General features: G+C 36.8%; 1 protein-coding gene across 1 annotated transcript; it reads left to right on the plus strand.

Moving 5' to 3' along the window:
• Nucleotides 1–13,302: 13,302 nt before the first annotated feature.
• RBP2 (retinol binding protein 2) lies at nt 13,303–25,600 on the plus strand. Its single transcript, XM_013956758.2, has 4 exons — nt 13,303–13,375; nt 19,232–19,410; nt 23,793–23,894; nt 25,547–25,600. Exons 1-4 carry the CDS (start codon nt 13,303–13,305, stop codon nt 25,598–25,600), a joined length of 408 nt encoding a protein of 135 aa, XP_013812212.1.
• The last annotated feature ends 1,594 nt before the right edge of the window (nt 25,601–27,194 follow it).

The following is a 27,194-nucleotide window of genomic DNA, read 5'->3' on the forward strand; positions in this document are numbered from 1 at the left end:
GAGTGAGGGGAGGAAAGAAGGAAGGAGAAAAGTCTGTGGTTATTGATTTTACAGTAATTTACATAACAGGAGAGCATTTATCTTGTGCTGATTGGCACAACACTATTCTAATGCTGAGCCAATTAAAGGTCAATATTGTGATTAAAACATTTACAATTTAAAATATTTTATTTAAATATTCAGCTAATTGACAGTTCAAGATTGGAGCAGACTCATGAGCAGTTAGTTATGGGTGCATAAGCACTGCAGAGTAGCTAAGAACTAGTTTGTGCATGTGCAGAAATACACAGAGCATGGTTATCAGCAGTAAACTGCAAAGATGTACAGTCCTTGAAAATGTTTTTCTCAACTTTGTGGAATCACTTTAAGAGCCCTCCTGCAACAGTTTCACTTGCCCTTCTTTCCCTTCCCCTTTCAGCTACATATAGCAACCCTACAGATGTGCAAAGACAAAAACCAAGAAAAGCAGAAGAAAGAGGTAACGTAAAATTTTAGTGGAATTTGACATTACACTTAAACTAAGCCCCTCTCTCTCTTGACATTCCCACCCAATTTTTCTCAAGTGCTAGCTGGTGCCCTTACTACAAAAAAGGAGAAATAGTGTTATGTAGCCACCATCAGCATTTGTTAGGGCTTAAAATCACAGCACATAGGGCAAGCTCACTGAAATTTAACATTCAGTCAAGTGCAACAAGACTCACAACAGTTCATTGCTCCCCTTCTCTACTTCTAAATCAGGATGATTCAATTTATCCTTTCCTACAAGACACTGATGCTTACTACCATTACAATTTCCAATACTTCTCTCCAGCTGGGCATGTTAAGGGCATGCAAAAGAAGTTAACACATTTCAGTAGTAGTTCTGTGAAATGACTGTGGGATCTTTCACTCAACCTGTCAAGAAACCTACTGCCATGTTTGATGCTGACATTTCCAAGCTTATTTTTGGAGAGGAAAAGGGGAGAAAAGCACCATTTAATATACATTACATCAACACAATGAAGAACTTGTTCAAACACACTACCAAGCAGCTCCTCCAGAGACTTGTTTTCAGGTACAACAATGTAGCTCACTGAAAAGTAGCCAGTCCTCTCCACTGTATCTCTGATACTAGTGTTCACTAGGGACAATTACTCAGGGCAGTCTTTAATACATGGACTAAAGTACCTTTAGAAAGCTAGTTATCACTGCTGCTTTATTCAAACACATACATTCCGCTATCTCAGATATTAGCACAGATACTTTTCGGTTTCTAAGAGCTCCTAACAGGTTACTCTGAAATAACTACCTGTGTGGTATAGATCTATTATACCTAAGCAACAACACAAAGCACAGTATTGATTTCCACAACACTCTGCAGCTGTAACACATCATACCAACTTCATCCGAAATTGGCTCAAAGCAATCTCAGGCAAGGGGGCTGACTTAGTAGCTAGACAAACAAGCTGAAAGGCAGATTTCACACAGCTCTACATGATATAGAAACAGATGACTCATTGCCTATCAAACAAAACAGAAAATAAGTAGAGCATCAGAGTTCCACAGCAAAATAAGCTCAGTCTGGTTCAAGCTCTCTACAGACCAGAAACCCAAGTTTCCATTAGAATCTTTGCTTCTTCAGAATCATCACTATCACAAACAAATTAGGTTTGCCTTGTCATCGTTTGTGCAAAGGAACACAAGGCGAATGTCTCCCAAAACACGTGTGCAGGATTATTTCAGAGAATGCGTTTTACAACATATGTACAATCCTTTATAATGTGCTTTTCTCAGACAGCAAGTCTGCCTTGTAGACATTTGCAATCTCACATTACACAAAATTCCACTTCTATTTCCAGCTCCCAAATAGTAGCAGGTATTTTTTGTTATATTTCCAAAGGTATTTAATGACCAAAGAAGCAGATAGGCACTTAACCTGCTTTAGGACACTGAAAAACCCCATTAGGTGCTTAACTCCTCATTGAAATTAATGGGGAGTAAGTACCTAATCTGCTTGAACATCCTGTGGTTTTTTAAGGCAAGCCTTTTTCCCTCCTTAGCCACATAAATGCTTTGAAAATCTGGCCCAGCGTCATGCAGCCCTTCCCACCTACATCTCTAACTTGTATAACTTCAGGAACATCTAACTGCCTTCTCAGTCACCCACCCCCTTATCACTACCCCCAAAGTAAGTGAATGGGTTTCAGTACAAACAGGTCAGTTCTGATTAAACAGATTCCCTCATCAGACATTAAGGATTTGAAGAAGGACTGCCTAAATCTTAGTGAAGTGGAGGCAAATGTAAAGTACATCCCCCTTTAAAACAAATAATGCTCTTTTTTAAGCCCACCTCTGCAGTAAAAATGAAAAAAGCCTCACCACAACAAAATCATCAATAGCAAAATAAAACCTTATTCATGCTTTAGACTATAGCTTGCAATAGCAGAGCTGCTCAAAGATTCACTCTATGGTTCTTTTCTGAAACATAAAGACTGAAGACATTGGGTCTTGTGCCTACAAGAAGGTCTATAGCATGAGGCAGCTGCTCCTTAGAAGTGGTCCTCTAGCAAGATGCCTTCAAGCATGCTGTCCTGTGACATACTGCACTCTTCAGCTACTGCACAGCAACCCCCAGCCTTTTTTCCCCCTTGGGCAAGAGACATGTATCTGCACAGGCTATCGGTGGCCCAGGTTGAGCAGCTACATTTGGAGTCTCAGACAGACAGAGATGGTACTGCAGACGTATAATCAGAGAGCACTGCAACAAGTGGGAGGGAGCCAGCTAAATAAACCACTAGCATGATGCTAAGACTAGACAATTCTGAAACATCTATCTTCAAGTAAGACGCTTAAACTGAAATGTTTGATAGAGAAGAATTCCTGGTATAATTTAGAAGACAAGCTTCCTTTAAAAACTTCCTTAACAGAATATCAAAAGGTTTATTTACTTTGACCAGTTTTGAAAGGAATGCCAAGGCAAAACCAGAAACCAGCAGGATCATATAGCTTGTAATGAATAACAGGATGCAGGTCAAAGTTGCAGTTACCAAAGCACTGCCTTCTGCAGATTTCTTTCAGCAGACTGGCCTTTCTTGCCAAATACAGGATGGCAAACTTCTGATCTAGCCTGGCAATTCCTTCTCCTAAAAAAGTCTGTATAGTTCAAGAGAGAATATAAAGATAATAGGTATCCACAGAAAAGGACACTTACCCTAAGAGGAATTTTTTTGTGAAGGAAAGTTCTTACTCAACTCACAACATTTTTTGGAGTGTGTTATGTACTGCTGGGCAACATCTGCATCCCACGGGACAACCCCCCCCCCCCCACACACACACACAGTTCATGAAACAGTTTAGGCTAAGCAAGAAGATTGCCTTTTCCCCATATTCCTTTCCTTTCCGGTGTGAGTCCTCCTTATCTTTAGAAGATTCAGTCTTGTGAAGATGTAGCTGTGGGCCATATCAGTGCTTATTTTCTGATAATTTGATCTCTTTGCAATGAAAGTACTTGCTAAAGTAACACTTTTTTTTCATTCTATTTTTCCTTGAAAGGATAGCAAAACTACCTGTAATTGCAACTAGAATTTCAAAACTAGGTATTTGCATGTTTAAAATCAATGTGAATGTTTTTTACTTCTTGTAATTATGGACCTAAATGCAATGTACTGTCTGCATTACAAAACGTGCTTGAATGGGATTCTGCAAGGTACTGAGCTCTCTGTCTTGATACGGAAAGTATTAAAACACCATGCTATTCACTGACAAAAAGTGAAAAGCTATGTCGATGTGCTGGCTAGATAAAAGGCAGATTACTTAGCATCTTGCATTGCATGGTCAGACACAAATGAAAAATGTATTAATGGGGGGAGGAGGGACAGTGTTGGACTACTTTCATTAAATCTGAACTTTCAAAGCATACAGTTATAGACTCAGTCTAGTGAGTGTTTATTTAATGGACACTGTACAAAAGGTTGTAATAATGATATGGTGTCTTTGAGACTTCAGATATTTCTGATTGCCACGCAGTAATATAACCTTTACTCACTTGAGTGAAGGATATGTAGTTGAACACAGATAGCAAATCAGTCTTCAAAGGCAATGAGCACATTCCAGGGGAACTGTGGGCATAAAGTGATTGTGTAATTGCCCATTAGCAGGACCTTTCTACCTTCCAACCATTTTGTACTTTGCCACTGTAACTATTACAACGTGATGCTACCGGAATCCTTAGCACTGCTGGCTGAAGACGCGATTGTGTAAGGACGAGAAAGATTTTTTTTTTCCCTTTCAAACTGATTATTGTTCCAACAGACATCTGTCTATCTTTAAATGACCTCCTCAATTGCAATCTCTTGATTACCGACCTAATTCAGGCAAAAGTCCTCTCCCCAAAAAGTTCATCTTTCGACTGGGAAGTGATGGAGCACAATACCCGGACAACCAACACACTTTCCTTTTCCTGACGATGTTGTCTTTTACTAGCAACAAAGGCAGTGATGAAGATCATTCTAATATATATATATATAGCTTATTACACAAAGTCTTTTGTTTATGTTTAGTGAATGAGAAAAACTACCCAGATATCTACATTTTTACAAGTAATACATTTCATTTCAGGACAGGCCTTTGATTGTTCTCCCCCTGTAGTGAAATACAGCACTCCTCGTAAGGAGTCTAATGGTACTGAGGAAACTCTTTCCAGCTTAAGCTCTTTTTTTCAGTGTTGCCAGCACATGGGCCAAAACTGACACTGCAGTAGTACTGCTTTCACATACCTGATATTCCATTTTTGTATTCATAAAGAAGAGATATTTGTTTCCATATTGGCATTTTTTAGCTCAAAGATTAGATTATCTGGAAATTCTCATTACATCACAGTTGGGGTGAAGCCAATAACTAGTGGAGTTATTGGGCTTTATAGAGGATATGGAGTTATATACTCCATATATATGTGAGTGTATGTGTGCATAAACATACATACATACATATATACACACACACACATATAAATATGTATGAGTTGACTCACAGAGTTATATAACTAATAGAGGTTGTGGAGTCTCCATCCTTGGAGATATTCAAAACCCAAACAGACACAGTCCTGGGCAACCTGCTCTAGGTGACCTGCTTGAGCAGGGGGAGTGGACCAGAAGATCTCCAGAGAGGCCTTCCCATCCCAGCAATTCTGTGATTCTGTGAATAACTACAGCTTCAAATACAGTCTGAAAGGGGCAAGTAAGCAAAATCTTTAGAGACCAGAATGGAGACTTTTACTTTGCTGCTAATCACAAAGTACCAAATACTTTTAGCAAAACAGAGGTAAACATGGTTGTTCTGCCTTATTCATTTGGCCTTCTTAAGTTATCTACTTTTTGGCAACATCCTAGGCAAGCTGTTATACTAATTATGTAACGAATTACAGATAAAAATATACTGTTACATCCATCACTAAGGATCTTTCTTTATTATTTCAAGATTAACCCAATTAGTACATTAAAAGCCTCACTGGTATACTTATCAACTTTTCCGGGAGGCTTTTAATCTGGAAAAGTAACTCAAATACTCTCTTAAAGGTATACTCTCTTAACCATGGTTAACTTGCTATACATATAGAAATTAGAGAAAAATATCATCACCATCATGACTCTGAATTTCTGGGGAATCCTTTCCTACTCTGAGATTATATTCAGGCCTCTCACTTTTTGGACTTGAACACCAGCTAGTTCAATTCCTTTTCCCTCTTTTTATTCTTCCAGTGAAAGTCTGCCATTCTAAGATATTACAATGATTATAATGATTTCTTTTTCTTCCAAAACACAAATTTTTATTTTCATTTTTATCATCCTCTGCATTAAGCAGACTTGGCACTTTTTTATTTAAAAAATGAATGAAATTACTAGATATATCAATTATCTATTTCAGTTTAGACATCCAGTGGCAATGTCAATAAACCTGATAAAAATGATCTTCCCTTGCCTTACATGCAGGTGTATGCATATGCATCCAGTTCTTGGAACCGCACTGCACCGCCACTATCAGGGCCCTCTCTTGTCAGTTGTCTGGGAGAAAAGCTGACTTCAGCATGTGTCCCGACTTATATTCCTTGGCCTACCACCAATGATTCTTAAATTAACTGATGATATATATGCTTAGAGATCCATCTTGTAGTGTCAAGCATGTTGCACTTTCAGTTAAATAATACAGAGTATACGGCTTCATTTAGCTACAGCAGACAAGATTTGGACTTTGCAAATCTACAGTTTTTTAAGTATGACTACAAATTACCATCTCAAATGCTATTTCTATCAAACATCTGCAAACTTAAAGACAGAAATTCACCACATGTACAGACAGACATCTAAATGCCACTCAAAAAACTCCTATTACATGAAATTATTTTCTAGTATGTTCAACTTCATTGAGAAATTAAATATTGCTTCATTTCTCAAGTTAAACAGAAAAAGAATATGGTAGAATGAAGCCAGAGCCTTTGTCCCAGTCCAAGTGGCACTGTGGAGCAAGAGATGCAGGCAGCAAAGAATAACCAGACAGCACTGTGAGAGAAATAAATTTATGAGATTTACAACACAGAGAATCCCCTGATCAACAGGAAATAGAGACTCATGCCTATGCTCTAAGAGATATGCAGCATCACAGGATATGATTCAGTAGCTTGGAAGAAAGTTTGGGGTTACTGGGCAAGTAATTTTCTCTAGCTGAAGCAGTAAAACTGATTTATGGAAAGATCTTTCACAAAGCAATCAAGAAAAAGATACACTCAGCTATCTAGGAATTTTCCCCGGACTAGGATAACAGTTCTGTAAATCCTTTACAGAACATAGTGAAAGAAAGCAAAGAAGCAGAACATTAATGTGTGTTCTGGTCAATATACCTGGGCCTAATTTACAGTCCTTCTGGGACAGTGCTTCTAGGTCCTGAAGACTATCACAAGAATGGTTTTCAGCTTTTTTTTAAAGGGCAACAGCGAATTCAGAATTGTACACTAATTGCAACAGCTGATGTACCTTTATTTGTTTTTCTGGATTCTAGATTTTTAAGCAAAATGGGATTACATACAAAAAAGCTTTCCATCATCAAATTATATCAGTTATGAGGTATGTGAAACCTTGAGGTCTAAGATTTTTGCAAGTACCATTTTAAAGTGTTCCCCAGATGAGGTAAAAAGGACTATTTCTATTTAATAAAATCAATTCTTTAATATGTTATTCTAATGGATGAGAACCTGCATTAAAATGACATTTCAGCTTTTATGGTCAGGCATGAACAAGTCAAAGGGGATATGCATTTTCTTAGTTAAATTATGCAGCCTTGGAAGAAAAAACACTGCTTTCTACGGACTCTTCATTCAAAACCATCAATCAGTATTCCAGTTCAATGTCTAAGTAATGCAACCTTTATCTGATGACGATAAGAAGTGGCAGTTGCAATTACAAAACTTTGCCACAGAATAAATACAATTAAGTTATAGATTACAGTTACAGATATTAATGCATAGGTCATGCAGGGAATTCAGATGCTGAAAAAATCTTTGAAGGGAAAACTTACGCAGCCTTAATGTCAATGACAAAACACTTAAAATGGGGTCAGGTTTTCAATCTACATTAAAGTTAGCCCAGGAGGAAGCATGGTTTAGTGGATAAGATAAAGGATTGTACTCTATAACTTGATTTGGCCAGTGACTTATTTCATGACCTTGGCCAAGCATCTCTCCCCTAAGTTTTTCTGATTTTACAAAGGCTAACAATTCTTACCTGCCTCTGTGAAGTGTGTGGATAAAGAGCATTGCACAAGTGCTAAGCAGAATTAAGCAAAGAATAAATTCAGTATTTCCCATTTATATTGAAAATCAAGGTCAGCTTTGTCCATTGGCTATTATAGAAGCTCCACAGGTCTGCAGTTTCTCTGCAACATAATTTTTCATAATGCAAACCATTTTAATAAGAGTCATCAAGTCAGCAGCATCCACTGGATGATTTCTTCTTATTGTCAAACTCAATAACCAGTGACGTTAGGTAGTCTTTAGCAGCTAAGCCATTGAAATAACCCAAGTCCTTAATAAAAGAGGAGGAGGGCTTCTGACTAATAAAATGCATAACATCTATATTTAAATCAGCAAAAACAGAAGGTTTAAGAGAGATGAGATGATTGACTGAAGACAGACTGTGATTGAACAAATACAGAAAAAGCATCCAATGGCAGAAAGCCAACAATTTTTTTTGTAAAAAAAAAAAGATTTAAGATAGATTTTTATGCTACTTCGTTTAAATTGAAGGTAAATACTTGTAAAATGTGCCAAACTGGCAGATTTGAAAACTATGTGTATGTCCTCACCCTAGCACAGCATGTGTATGGAACCTGCCCCTATTGTTCTGTCAATAGATGGCAGACACGTCCCTCTATCGAGGTGCGAATGCTGTTCACTCTCCCTTCTCTTTGCTGTCACCAAACACCTTGTTTCTGCAGATTTCTGTTTTGGCTGACATTAAATAATATCAAGGTGTTTAGTCCACAACCTTATATAAAATGGGTCCAACTTCCAGTCCTTCTCTGTAAGGTCCAGACTTAAACAAGCAAGCAAACCAGGACTCTAAGTAACCCCAAGATGCTGAGAGTGGCTTGGCTATACTTGGTTATATCTGACCTGGCAAGAAAGCTTATGAGCTAGGACTATCCAATGTAATCTAATGCCATTTGATATTGGGGGAGGGCAACCATTAACAATTGGGCAACCAAATGCTATTTGCTGAGCCCATTTTGCAAATGACACCTCTGATTTGGTCCTTTTCTGCTCTATGTCTCTCCTAAGTTCTCTGCCCAGTGGTTGACAAACTCTCTTCACCCTCCTGCATCCCCAAGGCCTGCAAACCATCTCACACACTGACAAGAAGCGGATTTCCTCCCTCCAACTTACTTGTAGTTGTCATAATATGACTCCTCATGTTTGTGCTAAACAGAGCCCCAAGCCGGGTGAGATAGCACCTCTGACAGCCTTTGCAGTAGCAGCCATCACTGAATACATTTCAAGTGATTAATCTTATAAAAAGAAACCTAGTGAGTGCACATGTGCTAACAAGTTAAAAATAATAATAGGTGTCTGCGACCATGCTGCTTCTGCCTGAATCCTTCAGAGGAATTCAGTTGCTGAGAACAGCTTCTGCAGTTTGCTATATTTCTATGCATTAAACAACAAACAAATAACTACAGGCAAAAGTCCCAGCTGTCAAGCACACGGAGTTCAGCGGCTGATCAGGGGAGTACAAGGCATTCTTTCTCCTCTGACCCATATGCATACTAGGTAAGTTAAAGGAAAATGAAAGTGAGGTAAGGGCAGAGTGGGAAGCATGCTGTATTCCCTTCAAGATGCCATGCCCAGAAGTTTACGGAAAAAGATTTGTTCAACCAATTGCTCTGTTCCATATATATGCTCCTAACCGTGCTTTATTGCATAATCTATTGCAAGGAAAGTGCAGTACAAGCCCTTTCAGACAGCAACTTTGTTCAGGGATCTGTATGGGATCTCTTTTTTGGGCAGGTCTCAGATACAAAGAGAGGAATGGGAGGGCAGTGTTTGAAGCAGTTTCATGACTGCTGACTCATTCCGTAGAAAAAAAGGTTGAGCTTTCACTTTTCAGGCTAGGCTCTTTTTATGATATTTTAAATATGAGTTTTTTTCAAACTACTACTAATCAATCCTGATTTGTACAACAGAGGCAAGAAAAGCTATCTTTGCTTCTTCCTGCACAAATAAAGACTAGAAAAGTTATTTAAGCTTTAACAATGTATGGTCTTTTGACTTTTCATGGCACTGCTTTCTTTCCAAGGTCTTGTTACTCAGCCATAAAACTTATCCCTAGATTGAAACCTGACACACGAGCTATGAGCTCAGAGCCTTTGTTTTTAACACGCACATGGAAAACTTGAGAAAGACCCTCCACTCCTGGGACTCAATACATGCAATATGCAGATTCCCCACTGATTTTACCGGTGGCCTGGCAGGGAAAGGGTACAGAGAACAAACCAACCATGAAGATTAGGAGAGGGTACTTCTTCATCATTTCCCGGTCATAGGAATGAAATGCTGTTTTGTAATTTTGAGAGTTTGTTTGTGCCTATGTATGTAGTATATACACATGTACACACAGAGCAATCAAAATAATTTCTCGGATTGGAAATGGAAAGTAAGTCAAAATTTTAAAGTCATAGTGGGATGAGAGGCAAATCAGCACAACTGGCAAGGCACAGACCCAAACGAATGCTGTGGGTGCAATGGGTCAGTGATTTGCACATTTAAAATTATTGCACTGTCTACTGCCTTTGTATGATTTAGGCAGTCATTTGAATATGACAGAGGTTTTACTGCCTATCAAGATATTGATGTGTAAAATAAAAATTCTCTTTGTGGACCTTCACGCAATGCTGTTTGAAAAGCTCATGAAGCATCACAAAACTGTATCAAGTCAATATTCTACGTTTTATTAAGTCCCAACTTAGACATTTTCTTGATTGGTTAAATTTAGTGTCTGCAAACTTCCTAATTGCATATTTACCTGAAAGGGTTCTCAGAAGAGTTATTTCAAGTTGTTGGATAAACACATGCTTAGAGATATCCTAATATGGAGTTTACAAAATATACACAGAAAAAAAATTAAATGAACATAAACAAAACAATTTTGGGAAAACCTGTAAAAGTATATATTTATGCTTTTAATTAATTATAGCCTTATATGAAAAGGATGTTCTCAACTCATAATTTATTTTCTCTGAATCTGCCTAAGTCTGCATACCTACAGCAACAGAACTGTTTCCTTACTAGTTCCTAACAGATGTCAATTTTTGATCATCACATTACATGATAGAGTTTCAGTCACTTCATCATCTTGCCAAAATGACTGTTACAGAGCAAGCAAAATACTTCAGAACTAAAACCACTGAGTACATAAAATCTCTGGCCATAAGCTTCCAGCATGTTCCAATTTCAGAAGGTGAATGTAGACATTCAGCCTGATTCATCCCATATTCATCCACCATTGGCATTTGGATACAAGGTAAAACACTGAATACCTACTTATAAATTGAACATCATCCCTTTAGTGCACTGAAGGAGGGAATAACTTCCAGCTGGAAAAACAGGGTGTGATAATACACTTAAAGATTATTATGCGTGTGCACAAGGGAACTGAAATGAAGTTGGCTGCATGATTAAATTTGGTTGTGAGTGGTTAACTTTGGAGCAATAACCTTTTCTCTTATTTTTAAATAATCTCTTAACATATATAAAATGCATAAATAATAAGAATGATGTAATGTGGAGATAAAGAAAGTACACAAAGGTAAAATCAAACTTATCGTGTGTTACATAGTATCATAGAACAGTGTTTTAAGCACAAAGAAGATTTTTACATCTGATTTTCTATGTAACGTCATTTATGGCATTTCATCTAGTAATTCCTCCACTACAGGAAAACATTTTTCCTTCTTATATAAGTGGATGTGTTAAGACCAATAACTTGTGCTTGAAATAAAGCATATCTTTCAGAGAGCCACCCACTTCCTATTTAAAGATGTCAAACAGTGATTAATTTACCAGTTTCCCTGAGTAAACTGGTCTATACATAAACTGCACTGTACAGTTAAGAATGCACATATTTTCCCATATGACTTTACCTAACTTCAACTTTCAGTAGCTGCAGTTTCTTTAGCCTCTGTCTGATGTCTTCTTGAAAGGACTCTTAATACCTCATGTAGATATGGATAAGATACCTCTTTTTCTTCTCTTAAATAAGCTCCCTAAGTATCATTCAAACATACATTAAGCACTGAGCTTCTAGAAATTCTCAACTTTTCCTAGTTTTTCTTTTTTAATCTCTGTATAATTTTTCAGTCTTTTTCAGTTTTAAATTAAATTTTAACAACGTAAAAGCTGAAGACATCGTAAGACCAGTAATTCTTGAATTTCCTTATTTCTGTGTTGGAGTTCTAGATCCTAATACTCTTCTAGTAAAATTTCAATAATATCCCCATTTAAAAAAATTAAGAAGAAAAGAGAGAAAGAAAAGCAGGGAGTTTGGACGCCTGATCACTTGTATTGATCTGTCTGAAGTTGTCTTGACTAATTTAAGCCAAAGAATTTTAAACCTTAACTTATATTAAGTTGCTTTGAGTGCTTACTGATCACCTTAAACTCCCATAAAGTTCTACTTAACATTCAAATTCTCTATTCAGATGTATTTTGAATGTGCTTATTCACACAGCTGATATTTCCACTTGCCCCCACAACCAGGTAACACTGCTGGACAAAAAACTCCAGGATGGGACAGATATGGAAGAGGTAAAATGAATGCAAAAGGCATTGGTGTCCTCTGTACTTCCCAGGATTTAGGGAAGACTTTCCATTTCTTTTGTGGACATCTGAACTTGACAGATCAAAACAAAACAAGAAATCCAGCATTGTTTTTTAGTTTCTCTAGTAACATTTGTCTTAAGGAATTCAAAAGTAGGAAATGGTCTGTGTGGTTAAAAATAGCTTTCTAACCCAAACAGCTATGTTTCAGAGTAATTAAAAATTAACTTTTTAGGGTAGGATTCATACTAATTATGATTCATTTGGCTTTGTTTTACAGTTGCTGAACTTGCTGCAGACTGCCTTTTTTTAAGTTAAAACCAAAATATGGAAATGCAGTCGTGAATGAAGCATGCCTGCCTGCATCTGACAGGGACATTTAGCGGAGACACCAGAGACATCTCTAATTCCATTATTAGATATTGGGGTACAAATATTTTTAGAAGCAAAGGAAAACAAAAATATTTTCAACAGAACTATTCCCTTTTCTGCCATGTCTTGCACTTGGTTCACATGTAAGACTTCCATCAATTTTAAATGGGAGTTTTGAGTGTGATTAGCTCTGTAAGACTGGTTCTTTGTAGGGAAATGTGGCATGTAAAAAGGAACTGAAAAAGAGAATTCACTTTGGGAACTTCAACTGGGTTACACAATTTGCCACAGTGTTACATATATTTCAAAGCTGTCCCATAATAGCAACTAGTTCTTTACAAAGGTCATCGTAAAATCCATTTCCTGTATTACTTATTTCAGAAAGTGTTCCTTGTCTGCCAGCTGTTCAGCTGAACTCTGTTAACGAAGGCAAAGTTTTCTGGGGTTATCATTCTGACCCTTAAACTTTATTATCTAGAAAACCATAAACTTTATAAAAACGATGTGAAAAGGCTTTTAACACATTCACTTAACAGAGCCTGTTTCCAACCTCACCTTTTGATCTGAACTTGGTTTTAGCTCCTGCCACCATGCCTGCTGATTACAATGGGACGTGGGAAATGGAATCCAACGAAAACTTTGAAGGCTACATGGTTGCTTTAGGTAAATGAAAAATATTAAATATATCGATCAAAGATTCAATTATAAGTAAAATCCTTTAAAAATTAATGAGAGACTAATTTTATTTCTGTCCTGAGCCTTGTAGCATGAGAGTTACTGGCAATCACATTAAAATCATATAATTGTAATGTGTTTGCAGTTACAATAATGTAACATATAAGCAAGGGAAAAATTGTAGGCAAAGATATTATCCTTTATTAAGGTAAGTGAAAAAAACAGATACAGATGGGGAAAAAAAACAAACAGGCTTTCAGATATAGAAGCTCTTTCTTATTCCAGGTATATGCTTACCATAATAGTCAAGCCACAACCCAGGTGACTGTTAAAAAGAAACAGGATATTTTATATCACGAAAGCAGCAATAGTGTTAAGTACTTAATTAGTGCTTTCAATTAGTAGAAGCTGTAAAACAGTTGCATGGTAAAGGCTGTAAGAATTGAAATGGGCAGATATTTCTGACAATTTTTATGGGAGTGATCCTTACACAGCAAGGAGGCTTTGGTCACAGGGTTCCTAAACTTATGTTTACTTGGTTAACTAAACTTAAGTTCTCTTGATTAACACCCTCAGTGATGACAACAATATACATAAATATGCAAAAAAAGATGTTCTGCTGTTTAGGAAGCTTTCATTTACTACTTTGGTAGTTTATTATCAGAGGTCTGACAGTCACAGCTTGTGTATCCACTGAATAGGCTATTAAACAGACTTATTTATGTAGATACTAGTAGAATACCAAAATAGTGTTAACTGAATGCTAGCAATATCCTTGTCATTTCATATCAAACTCATGTTATGTTGTTTGTAAACTTATTTTTACCCAAATGGGCATAATCACTTAATGTAATGACTGTGAGAGAATTTTATGAGAGAAATACCTTCTTTTGCTTCACCTATTGTTTTCTTTCAATATAAATTGCCTTTCAAGCACTTTTGTTCTCATAAAGATAAAAACTTCTTTCTGCTCCAAGTCGTTATGATTATGCAAGTAGCATGCAAGAAATCCTTCCTCTACTTAGGTCAGCAGAGAAACAGATCTTTACTTTGCTGAAAGTACGAAATTTTAGAACAAATCACCAGTTCCAAGAATTTCTTCAGTACGCTCTGCATGGGCATTGAAGGAACAATTGTCACCTTTCCACCACTGCAGTAATATGGCTGCACTCCAAAAACTGTAAAAATATTAAAGTTAGATTTCTGCATACATGAAAAGTGTAATTTTTAGAATCAGGGATCTTCTCCCAGTTCTACTACATGACAGATGAAGGACATAAAAGAGCATTGTTTCTTTACTACTCATGATGTCTATATAACTTCTTACATAAAACTAGTCATTAGAGTTGCCTAATTAAACTAGATTGGAAGAGACTGTCTGACTCTGAATCACAAATAAGACCATGGTAAAAATCAAAGCTTCTCATTCCCAGCTGTCGTCTCATTGTTTTCTGTCTGGTGGTCATTGATTTCTATCTTCTGTTCAGCATTTGCTCTTCTTCTCACTCTACCTTTCTATGGCAGCTGACATCACTGTGTGATGCTGATATACAGGAGTTTTTTCAAAGCAAAGTAGCTTGTACTTTTCTTCAGAAGTGGAGATCGGATTTGTGGCTTCGTTATACCCTAGTAGTCTAATGGATCCAGGGTCAAGCTACTGGAGATATAAAGACCTTGTTAGCTCAGAATCCAAAATAGTTATTTGTAAAGATGTAGATTTTAAAAAAGAATTCAGTGGTCCAGAAACAATCAGAGTACACAGTATAGTCACCTTCCACAAGTTAAGAAAATGTATTTGTTAGGAAGAACAGTCTAACACACAGAAGGTAAATAGGTAATTAAAACTAATAATTTACAGGTAATTTTAAATACCTACACTAGAGATTGATTTAGAAATAACTGACAGAAAAACTTCAGCTGAGCTGAAAAATTTGATGCTTTAGCTGATTTTCTACTAGTTTTACTCTCATTAAAGAATCCTAATCCTAATTAATTTACCTGTTCAGACAGAAAGAGAAGAAATACACAAAAACATTACAGCCAACTCTCATGATTTTTCAGCAATTCTTGAAAATAGTTACTATTTCCAAGCTTCAACTCCTACAACAGAGAAAGGCAAGTTTTCAATATTTCAAGAAAGTTTTTAGCTCTCACAGTTATGAAGAAAATCCCCGCAAGTTTATGAAAGTCTGTAAACACCATACGTGGACCCCTTCAAGACACTTAAAAATTAATTAGTTCTTTTTAATAAGACTGGTTAAGACAGTGTTATGAATTTCAGAAGTTACACACTGACTCCTTTGAGTGCTGGGATTTGAGAGTTATACATAAAGAATAATTACTACTTTATATGCAACTGAAATGTGATTTCAGCATTAAATATGCTGACTGCATGTGAGCCATGGGGCTTGTTTGGCTACTTTATAATCTGGGTGATATTAAACTAACTTCTGGTTGTCACAAATTGACTATTGCAGGCTGTCTTCTTTGTCTAGCTCAGGCTCTCTCTCTGCCCGATCCGACTTCTAGTCTTACCTCTAATTCTTGCTTCTAGGCCAATTCACCTGCTCTGGCTCTGCTTCAGCCCTGCCTCAGCGTTTTGCTCTAAGATCTGACTTACTTCTATCATGTTACTCTAACCACTAATCATGATCATCATCCTGCTGTAGCTCTGCCTTGTTTTATAGTAATAAATTTTATCATATTTGATAACTCTCTTTTGGTAACTATCTTGATAAAGATCTTTTTAGTGTTTAGGTTCCTTCCTTCCTTATTTCTTAACATGCTAAATAAACAGCTGTGGTGTGTATATCTCCTTCCAAAAGGATTTGTAATTGTTGTGACTGCTTTTCATTTGGTTGTGGTAGTCGTCTTAATATTGTTCCTCTCTTTCCTTTTATGTTATCATCTGATGAGATTGTTGTTTTGATTATTTTACTTGAGCTATACCTTTACACTTGTATTTGCCTTAAAATACAAAGAAAATGTCAGAAAAAAGGATAGCAAGTGCTAATAACATGCATTTCATTGAACTTGAATTTACCCACTCTAGAATTTAAGCTGTGATTTTCACTCAAATTCAATAAGAATTTATTATCTAACTGTCATAATACCTATATTAATTACTACCAGCTGTAAACTAAACTTTAATTATTATCATCCTTTCATTCTGGTCCTTTTAAAATAAGTAATGCATTTTCCAATGTTATATTGCTTCTTCTACCATAAATGCTAGCATGAACTGGGCTACAGCAGTTCCTTACAGCATCTCAGTAACATCCTTGAAACCATTTCAAATAGTGGTTAAAACAGGACACTTGATGAAAGCTACTTTTTGGATAAATTATGACTTTATTATTACATGACGTGGATTTTTGATCCCTTTCTGATCTTATTGCATTTCTCAGTGGAGATTGAGAGAAAAATGGATTGATTCAGACTACAATGGGGTCTGGACTATAGATGTTAAACACTGAGAAGCCTGCTTGAAAAGAGATAGTAGCAGTTCAAGAGAGTAAAAGCTCTTGACCCATTGAATAGCCTAAAACAAAGCAGGAGAGACAACGTGTTAGAATAAGGAATGCAATATAGATTCATTTTTCCTAGAAACAGTTTGATTCATTGCCTACCCTGGGCAGATTCTCCTGGAGAGATACTTGCTCAGCTTGCTGACAGAATTTTCAGACTCCTTTCTCCATGAGAACCCCAGCAACTGGTTGGGATGAAGAAGCTATGTGCACCAGTTATCTGGATTTGGCCCTTCATTAGTACACCCTTCATTAATACATGACTTTTTGTGTATATGTGCATACATATACTGTATTTTGTGCTAATGAAAAACTGCCACTGAATTAGTGAAGAAAACAATATAGAGATGCATAAGGCTATGGGGTGATCGACACAAAATATGTCTCGCATTCACCTGTCATCAGTGAAAAGAAATGACATGGAAAGGGTGAGAAGATATTCTTCCACTCTGTTTCTCCCAATTTTACATGTGGTTGATATTTTAAGTATTAAAGTGCTTGGGTTCAAAGCACATAGGCTTTTTTCTTTAAATTCATCCATCCTTATAATTAATACATATGCATTTCAATACTTTAATTAAAGAATAGCTTTGCCCTTTAAGCCAGAAACTTTGATTTTATCATAAACATGTTACAAAGCATTTTAATCTACTATAATAGAACAATATTTCATTTTTATTGCTTGCATTGTTCAAAATGCAGTTATGAAAACCATGCTTTAATAAAACCTCCCCTGATTTTTCTCCATGAGCTACAAGACTAATATATTTAGTCAAAAATAGCTTTTCTTTGGAAGTCTAGACTTTTTTTCCCTCAGAGAGACCTAAATTTTGTGTTACCTGGCTATAAATCAGACCCAGAGATACCTTTAATCCACCGCAGCAGATAATATATACCCAAGAAGCCTTGAATATAAATACTCAACAAGAACATTATCCCCCATGTTAAAGAGTTACAATTTTTTCAAGCCAGTCCTCTCACTCAATTCGATTAGTGCATCAACAGTGGTATAATGAATCTACCAAAAGAAAAAGGACTACATTAGCATGTGGCGTTGCTGAGCTGACAATGATTAACTTCCACGTGAAACCACTAAAAGATGGCTAACAAACCAAAACCATTTTTCAATCTCTTGCAGAAACATGTGAGATTATTTCATTTGCATATAGCACCATAATAAGATTCACTACCAGCTGGTCAGAAATATTTATTGCAGATGGTAATGCAGCTGGCATTAGGCGGATTGTCTGGGGCAAACTGTCATGACGGTAATATATATTCTCCTTTTGGTAACTTTCAATGCCTTCAGTTGCAAGCCGTTGTTTATATCATAATGTTAGTCTTCATCATGAACAAAGTAAGGAATGTTAAGGAGATCAGTACTGCATAAAATGCTGACAGAATATTAAAGAGGAACTGTCAAATGCTTCACTTTGATTTTTTTGACTTTCTGTTTTTTACCATCCATCTGTACACACATATACACACAGATACATACACACAAAGGAAGAAATCTTTCTTCCTTTAACATCTAACTACAAGCTGTTTCTGTTTCTGCTGCCTAAGGACAACGAATAAGTCAGGCTTTTATTTGATTGTTTCTTTTTTATTATCATAATTTTTGTAATTTTTAATTACAAAATTTTAACTCCCACGGACTGTAGGTTCAACATAAAAATAACATGCCCAAATCCCCTGGATTACATATTTATTCTAAAATGATTATTTACTGAACAGGAATCTTATTCTGAGATCCTGCTTCTGGGGGGTGGCCAACATTTGTAACCCTGCAGGACATATACCATTACCCTCATATGCTTGAGAGCTACATGATTTATACTGTACTCTTAGCAGGGCGAATGGCTCTCAGGCATAAGATGATAGTAGCACTCCTGGCATCCCACAGCTTAATGTCTGAGTGAGGCCAAAAAGGCAGCAAGCAATGTCAGTCTTAACAGCCCATGATGTCTCAATATTCCTAAAGCTGGAGACTGAGATTATTTAACATGCCAGTATATAACCACTACTGGTTGCATGTTGCAGCTCTGTTTATAACCTTCCTACAGCTACTGTCTTCATAAATAGGTGCAGAGTCAATAGGAAGATCCTCAAATTGAAGGTCTACTTACACAGAACACAAGATTTCCTTTTTTTTTAATTATCATCTTCTCTCCAAAATGCTACAGGTAAAAATGTCATTTGTGGAACTAAGTGATCATTAAATATAGTGATATTTTTACAATGTGCAAACATAAATGTTGGTACCAGATGTTGGAATTTTTCTTGTGATTCCTCTTTTTTTTCTGTTTATTGACAGATATTGACTTTGCAACTCGTAAAATTGCAAAGCACTTGAAACAAACAAAGGAGATTATTCAAGATGGAGATAATTTTAAAACAAAAACACTCAGCACTTTCAGAAACTATGAAGTGAACTACACTGTGGGAGTGGAGTTTGAAGAACATACCAAAGGACTCGATAACCGAGTGGTAAAGGTATAAATTTAGTACTTAATTTCTGTTTACACTACAGCTGGCAACAGGAGTAAGCAGTTCAAAAATCAACTTAATAAATGAAGAAAAAAAAATTTACAGGCATTAGAGAAATATTATAAAGCAGAAAAAATTTGCATCTTGAGACAGTCTTCTTTCATGCTACAATCATTTATTTTAAATGCAAATCAGGATGGTTACTCTGATATGTGAGGGCAATCATTAATTACACGTTTTTCTAGTATGGGACTTTTCCAGTCTTTCTATGATAAACCTTTATGTATTTAAAAAGTAACAAAAGAAGTATATTTTACCCTAGGCAGCTTCCTTAACGAAACTGTAAATTAATCATCTTAAATTTAGGATTTTGTCTGTATGAGTTTAAATTTTCAGTTCTGAATTGCTAAATCCACACCGTATTTTTAATCTGAGCCCGTGCAAGCTCAATTGGATAGTTTAAGAGTTCAACACTGTTAAAAATAAGCCTGCTCTCAGCTATTGACTTTAGGTGAGCTTTGGGAAGGGACAGGAAGAAAATGTAAGCCAAACTTACCACGAGTGCAGGTGGAAATGTGGGCCTCTTGGCAGTGTAGACAGGCAAGAAGCTCTAAGAGTGCATGCTTTAAGCTCTGAAAGACTATGTGGATACCCTGAGCTCACAAGTCCCCTAGGAGACTATGGGCATATCTACGGACACCCGTCAGTGAGCTATGGGGGTGAGCAATGTCTGGATCAAGGACCATACTGCATGTTAGCCCATACCCGATCTCTTATGACAGTGGACTCATCTCAAGTCAGTTCTTATGAACCATTCAAACAAGACCATGTCATGGAAACCAGTGAGAAAAAGAACACACAAGATAGCTGATTAAATTCACATACTGAATTCAGCTTTATGGTTCTATATCAATAGTGCTTCTGTTTTACTCTGTTCTCACCCCTAAAATATTTAAGCAAGATTCTGAAAAGTAGAAGGGGCAGGTATTTCTTAAATTTCCACTGACACTGCCATTTACATCCTTGAAAATCTCCTAGAAACATCTGCCTGTCTTTGTCATCATTTACTGAACCTATCCACACCAACTATTCTGACAGTGACAACAGTTTTATTTTTTCATTCAGCTCTCAGCTCTATTGCTTCACTCCAACCATATTTTGTCATCTGCATCACTACCTTATCAATAAACAAAGTTTCAGACCATGCTGCCAACCTCTGAAGAAATAGTAGCTGACATCAAAGCTCATTGTCAATATGACCCATTTTGTTTTGGCAGTTGTCACAGGAGGTTGGCAGCATAAAGGACATGTTTGCATTTGAACTCCTATAATCCTTCAGTAGAGTAGCATAGATTTAACAGAAGACATTGTTTAATCATTCTGGATCACTTCTCACTCTTAAACCAAGTTTGTGCAGTGTAATTCCCACAGATTCTTCCAAATTATTTCTCATTCACAGCACTGCAAGGCATCAAATAACAAGCCCCATTATTTTCCAGTATGCTTGTCCTAATCAAAATTCTCCCCTATCACTTTCTCCAGTAAGTACTGGGAGGGATATACTCCTGTGACACAGTTTATGCTTTTGAATGTTGCTCTCAAGTTTCTTTAGATCAGTCGAAGGCATGACTGAGGATCTAAGGAGTCATTACTTAGATCACTCCTTACATCCATAGACGTATGCTCTTCTACTGCTCTTCTCCACTATCATTGCCTATGTCTGTGCAAAATCACTTAACTTGCAGACACAGTGATCTCCTCTTCATTATCAATTATCTGGCTAAAAGAAACACACCTTGTACAATTATAACCCTGCCTGGTTTAATCACTTTTACCTAATATTCTTCTCTAAACAAATTAGATTATTTGTTTGAAACAATGAGGAGGAGGAAAGGGGAAGTGCTGTTATTCTCTGGAGCGCTCTAAAAAATTTTCTGCTCATTATATTAACAAAACAATACCTCAACCACACTGAAGTTAGATGAATAAAACTACTAGGCAACCCTTGAAAGAGGTCATTGATTAAATTTATAGAGCATGTAGCTTAGGAGTCTGTAAATAAGAAAGAAGTTTACTGAAATGGAATGAGTTTTGTCTTGTTATTAATGGAAAGTTCCCTCATAAGAGAAATAAATCATCAGTACTGAACTAGAAAATGAATTAAGCTCCTAATGCTCTTGGAGCTTTTTAATAACTGAACTTCCATTGACTTTAACTGGTCTCTGATGAGGATCTACTTATGATACATGGTTAAATGTCCTCCCAAATTGCAGTGGTTCAGATCTAAAATAACTCAAAGGAAATCGCTCTGAATTTAGTCTAGCATATCTTAGTAGAGAATTTAGCCTGTAAAAAGAACTTTTCATTTCAGAGATGATCATCCTGCTCCTGGACAAAAATCAACATATCCAGTATCCCCCATAAAAATAATCATCTAGGATTGAAGTAAACCGTGAATTAACCTCCTAATGTTCTTGTAGCTTCTGGATGCCAGAACTTCCATAGCATGTTCTTCTAATAGCTGCAATCTGTTCTGATGGATAGTACTAGCATTAACAAGATCATTTACGTCAAATAAGAATTTGGTTTGGATAATATATTTGGGGAAGCTACTGTCTACCTCTGTGGAGGGAGATGTCTATGAAGCAGAGCAAGAAGGTGGTCTAAAGTTTTTTGAAGTTTTTTTTTCCTTCTGTACAAAGAGACTGAGAAAGACCAACGTGAGCCTGAGAAATATCAAATGATCTATGGATTACTGAGCATCATTATACATTCATTCCACAATAATTAAGCAAAATCTTTGCACTAAATTTTTCCCCCTCCTTACTATGACTTGCTGTCATTGTCCCTCTTGTGAAAAAAAGGTTGGGTCTTTGCCCATCCTTTGACAATTAATCTACAAAATACATTGCTGTTGAAGAAAAGGGGAACCCTCTACCAATGCGGTTATATGATTTTTTTCCATGCTTTACAAGAGCTTTTAACAAGTTTTGCTCATCTCTGCTTGGCCTCTTCTCAGTCTTGCATCCATAGTTCTGATCATAAGTATAGATTAGTCTCTTAAGTGAACAGCTGTTATTTCATTTTTGACTTGCTCCGTCTTGTACATATGGACTTTGAGTCAGCCATTTCTTTATTATACAACATATTACTACAGAGTGTTTCAAACACTGGACTCATCTTCAAAGACTATTCTTGGGGCTATCCCTACTATCTGAATCTACCATTGCTTAAACCTTTGACCTTAAATTTCCCCCCAAGAGTAGACATCAGAGATCTAGTTGGCTTTCATTTTCTTCTCTCTCATTTAATTATCTGTATGTCCCTCAGTGCCTGATAAATATTCCAGAATGCATCCTAGCTTATCCCTGGGTGACCTGCTGGATTTGAGAAGCATGATATTTTAGAGAAGTATTACTGATTTCTATTTAGACTAATGAAATTCCTTTTTTCATAGAACTCCTAAATCCTTCAACTTCACAGAGCCCACAAAGTTGCAGATATCTCATTAATCTGTAGACTTCAGCAAGTCACATTCTCCACATTCGAGTGGAGACTGGTGGACTAGGCTCCAAATCTATTGACCTCCTGTTTTAATTATTCGTAATCTCTTGAGAATTTCATTATGCCTTTCTGACTTCACACACCTACATCCACTGACCAGCGTTGTCCTGTCTCTATGCACAGTCAGAATGAAGGTTAGCTCACACAATCACTCCTGCATCTGCTGCTTATTCTGCCTCAAACTCATATCCAGCCCCCTGCCCTTATCCTTCAATGCATTAGTGACTCAGTTTATATTTCTCTGTAACACCTTCTTTCTCTCCTTGGCTTATGACCATCTCTCTTTAAAGTTCTTTTGTGAAAGTGCACGAAAGATGCTATAAAATAAGTGTATTGTACAAGATGATATTAACATACATTTTCTCTTGCTATTTTATGTAGAGTTAGAAAAGTTGTTAGCACTGCACCAGTTGGTATAAGCCCCAGCTCTTCACTCATGAAACCTCATAATCATTTTATTAGTGGCTTCCTACAGCGAGAAAAATACAGTTTTCATACATTCATTTCATACAAGTATCTGTAAACCGACTGAGAAATTTCCTAGCTAGAACGAACACTGTGTATTAGTGTATGTGAAGAAATACATGGAAACTGACAACATAAAAAGAACAGTAAAAGCTTCACATCTAAACGCTACTGTCTTCTTGAAAGCATTTAGGGTTTTGGTTGAGTGGTTGGTTGATTTGGGGTTTTTTTTAGGAGGAAGATGAGGAATAGTAGGAAGCAAATGTAAATAGTGTCTTGTCATTGTTTGATTGAGTTTATTTTCATGTATTCATAAATATCTTTTTATCATATCTGAGTTAATTATTTGATCCATGCAGACACTAGTGACCTGGGATGGTGACAAACTGGTATGTGTTCAGAAAGGTGAAAAGAAAAACAGGGGCTGGAAGCACTGGATTGAAGGAGACAAACTTTATCTGGTAAGGACTGCTATACTGATGCATAGCACATAACTGAGACTGCAGTAAAGTAGGACACTTCCATTTCAAAGGTTTTATTACTTATTCCATTTAGAATAGTCTTTATTCAGATAGCTCTGATCTCTGAACTCTTAAGGTAAGCCCCCCTCTACTACAGCTCAGGAGTGCTCAGTTTCTTTCCACCTACTCCCAATTAAGTCATAACCCTGCAGTGGTTTTTGCTCCTGTCTACTGCCCTCCAGCCATTAACCCTTCCTGTTACATTGCACCTCTAGCATCTTCTGGTTCTCATATAATCATTGGTAAAAAAAAAAAAAACAGTATAGGAAAAAGATTACAAGAAAATATTATTCTTTGTTCTGAAACAAGAACTATGCAGTTTTAAAAAGAACTATGCAGTAATCCAGATCAGAAATCACTCTCAGGATACTCAAGAGGATCCTGCAAACAATCTACTCTGCAATTATCTTATGCTAGTACAATAAAAAGAGAAAAAGTTCCAACAGCTGAGTTCATAAGCTGGCACCCAAAGATAAATGTAGTGAGCCTGAGAGAGGCCGTAAGGGCCTGTGCAGGAAATGAGCAGTCAGTGAAGTCTGGAAAGATAAATAACAGATTACATAATAATACCAAAGTTTCTGGAAGAACAATCAAGAAATGGGCATGGTAATGTTGGACAGTGCAAGAGGTAGGTGCAGAAAGATTATGGAGAAGAGTTTATTAATTCCGGCTTGTGATTTGGGTCTAGATATCTACTCCTTGACAGGTTTACCCTACAGCTGGTTGGTACAGCTAGCCAGTATTGCCTGAAGTCTGTATGCTTGAAAGGTCAAGGTGATGAACTAAAAAACCCGTATCCCTCCACCCAACTAAAAGCCAGTATCCTATCCAGCTGTCCAGCATCCTTTTTTAACTCTACTCAAAAATTGAACTGACAAAGATTCTGCGTGCTGGCACCGGGATTCAAGCTCAGACTGCTGGAAGCAGAGAGACCAAGTAGATTCTCACAACACTCTATAGTAACTCTATTGCAGGATTGGCCAACCGCTGGCCAAAAGGTCAGCTTCTGCCCACCTTAAAGTCTTACTGGCCTGGGAATGCTAACTAGCCAGAAGGCTGATCAAATTGAGTGCACTGCAGTGGGCAGGAATGCCAGGCTTTATCAGGTCAGCCGCAACACTTTGTAAAAACACTGTATTGATCTGGCCCTGGAACAACCACTGGGCACATCTGTTCTCTGAAGCAAATGTCCTTTTGAAATGTTCTCCACTATTTTCTTATACTTTCCAAGTTCCTCTGCTTCTCATAAATTATGAGATAATATGAAAATTATAAAATATTATACTATATTGTTTTAATAACGGAGCATGCAAAAGCCTCCCATTACAGAGCAATTTTGAGACATTTTTCATTTTTATATTTTTAAAAGCTCAATTCAAGTGTCAAAATTTAATTACTGCAACCTGTAGTGCATGACAACTGATTGTGATTGGTTAATACGTTAATACGCTCTATTTTCTTTCTGTTCTCTTTTTCATAAGTATGCCTTTTTAATGCACTAGCTCAGTCATAATAATTTCTGGGGGGAGCTCGGGTGTATGTGAAATACAGCTTGTACCACTATATACTTACAAATTATTTTAATGCTGTAGGAACTGACATGTGAAGACCAGGTGTGCCTTCAGGTATTTAAGAAGAAAAACTAAAACCGACCAGAAATCCCTCCAGATCTTCATCATACTATTTTGCAATTATGTTCTGTCTAAAAACAGAACCAAACCAGGTTTGCAATAATTCTTTGACACTATGTGAATGTATTTTTGTGCATGCTTCTGGAGACAAACACATTTTATCAAAATAACATGAAAGAGTTATGAACAGCATAAATTCTTTTTCAGTTTCAGGTTAAATAAAAGTAATTGTCTTTCAAGTAATGCTTTCCTCTATTCTTAGAATCTTTGTAATCCTTTTCAGAGGAATGTTTCTAAGACCTTTAGCAACAAGGCTGGAAATAAATAGTCCCAATTATGTCAACCACAGTGTATCTCTCTATAGTGCTGTAATAGCATAATATATTTGGATGACTATGTAAAATTTGACATCCTTTGGACTGTTTCTATTTAATTTAGTCCTGGATCACTAAGTCCACAGTTTGAAGAAACAGGATGGCTCATCAAACCTGTAACACGATACACAGCTTTTCATATTTAGGTTATTCATCTGAATTTGGCCCAGGTCTATAGCTGCTGGAGGTTGTTATCACCTGATAAATCTCTCACGGCCTATGTGAAATGCTGTAGTTCCTTAATACAGTCCTAACAGATAGTTATGTATGCTTCTAACCTCCAGTTAGAACTGGCATCCTACTAAAACTCCAGTGGAGAAGTCAGAACGTTTGAAGAACATTCGCCATTCAAGAGCTGGTCCATAAAGTCAAACCTGAGGCATGCCTATGGCTGCAAGAGGAAAACTGCTAAGTTTACATTGGCTCCATGTATCCTGTGCATGAAAAGTATCCAGCATGCTGATATCTTCACCTTGTAGCTGCCTTTTACAGACTTTAAAGAAAAGTCATTTACATACAATTGTTTTCAGTTTTATTACCTAGCATTTAGGGTTTTTCAAAAGAATTCATGCTCTTTGCTATAGGCAAGTTTAAATTAACAGTGGATGGTGAGAACTACTTCTTCAGTAAATGGAAACAGAAATTATTCAAAAAAAAGGGGAATACACATTCCACAGACCTGAAGAAGGGCTTGTATGCCCAAAAGCTCATCTGTTTTTTTCAAATTACATGAATTATTCTAATAAAATATACTGTCTTGCCCTACAAACCTTGCCTTGCAGACATATCAGTCATCATATGAACTTTATCACTGTTTCAATTCCCTCTTGTCTGTCTTCTGTTTGGTACTGGAAGAGTGAGAACTCACTGAACAGACCAGTGGTAAGGAACTGGAAAAAAAGATGTGGAAAAAAAAAAAAACTTTGCAGAAATAGAGGATCGTGTGTTTTCTCCCCATCCACGCTAGCTGCTCAGCCTACTCACTCACTGTCAGTATCTCCAGATGGGAAAGGGGCAGACAGAGTCCCCCAGCTTAAGTCAAGGCTGCAGCTGCACAAGTCCAAATCTGATTACCTTGTCACTGATACTTTCATGACCCTGTGTATATATGTGCAAATACAGATGTAGGTATATTTTATGAACAGGACTTTTCTTCTCCCAATAAAAATAGACCTGGTGTCAATTTTTGTGTGATTTAATTAAGCAATGCTCTAACATGAGCTCATATTGAAGAA

This window comes from Apteryx mantelli, chromosome 9, assembly GCF_036417845.1.
Source record: "Apteryx mantelli isolate bAptMan1 chromosome 9, bAptMan1.hap1, whole genome shotgun sequence".
NCBI lineage: Eukaryota > Metazoa > Chordata > Aves > Apterygiformes > Apterygidae > Apteryx > Apteryx mantelli.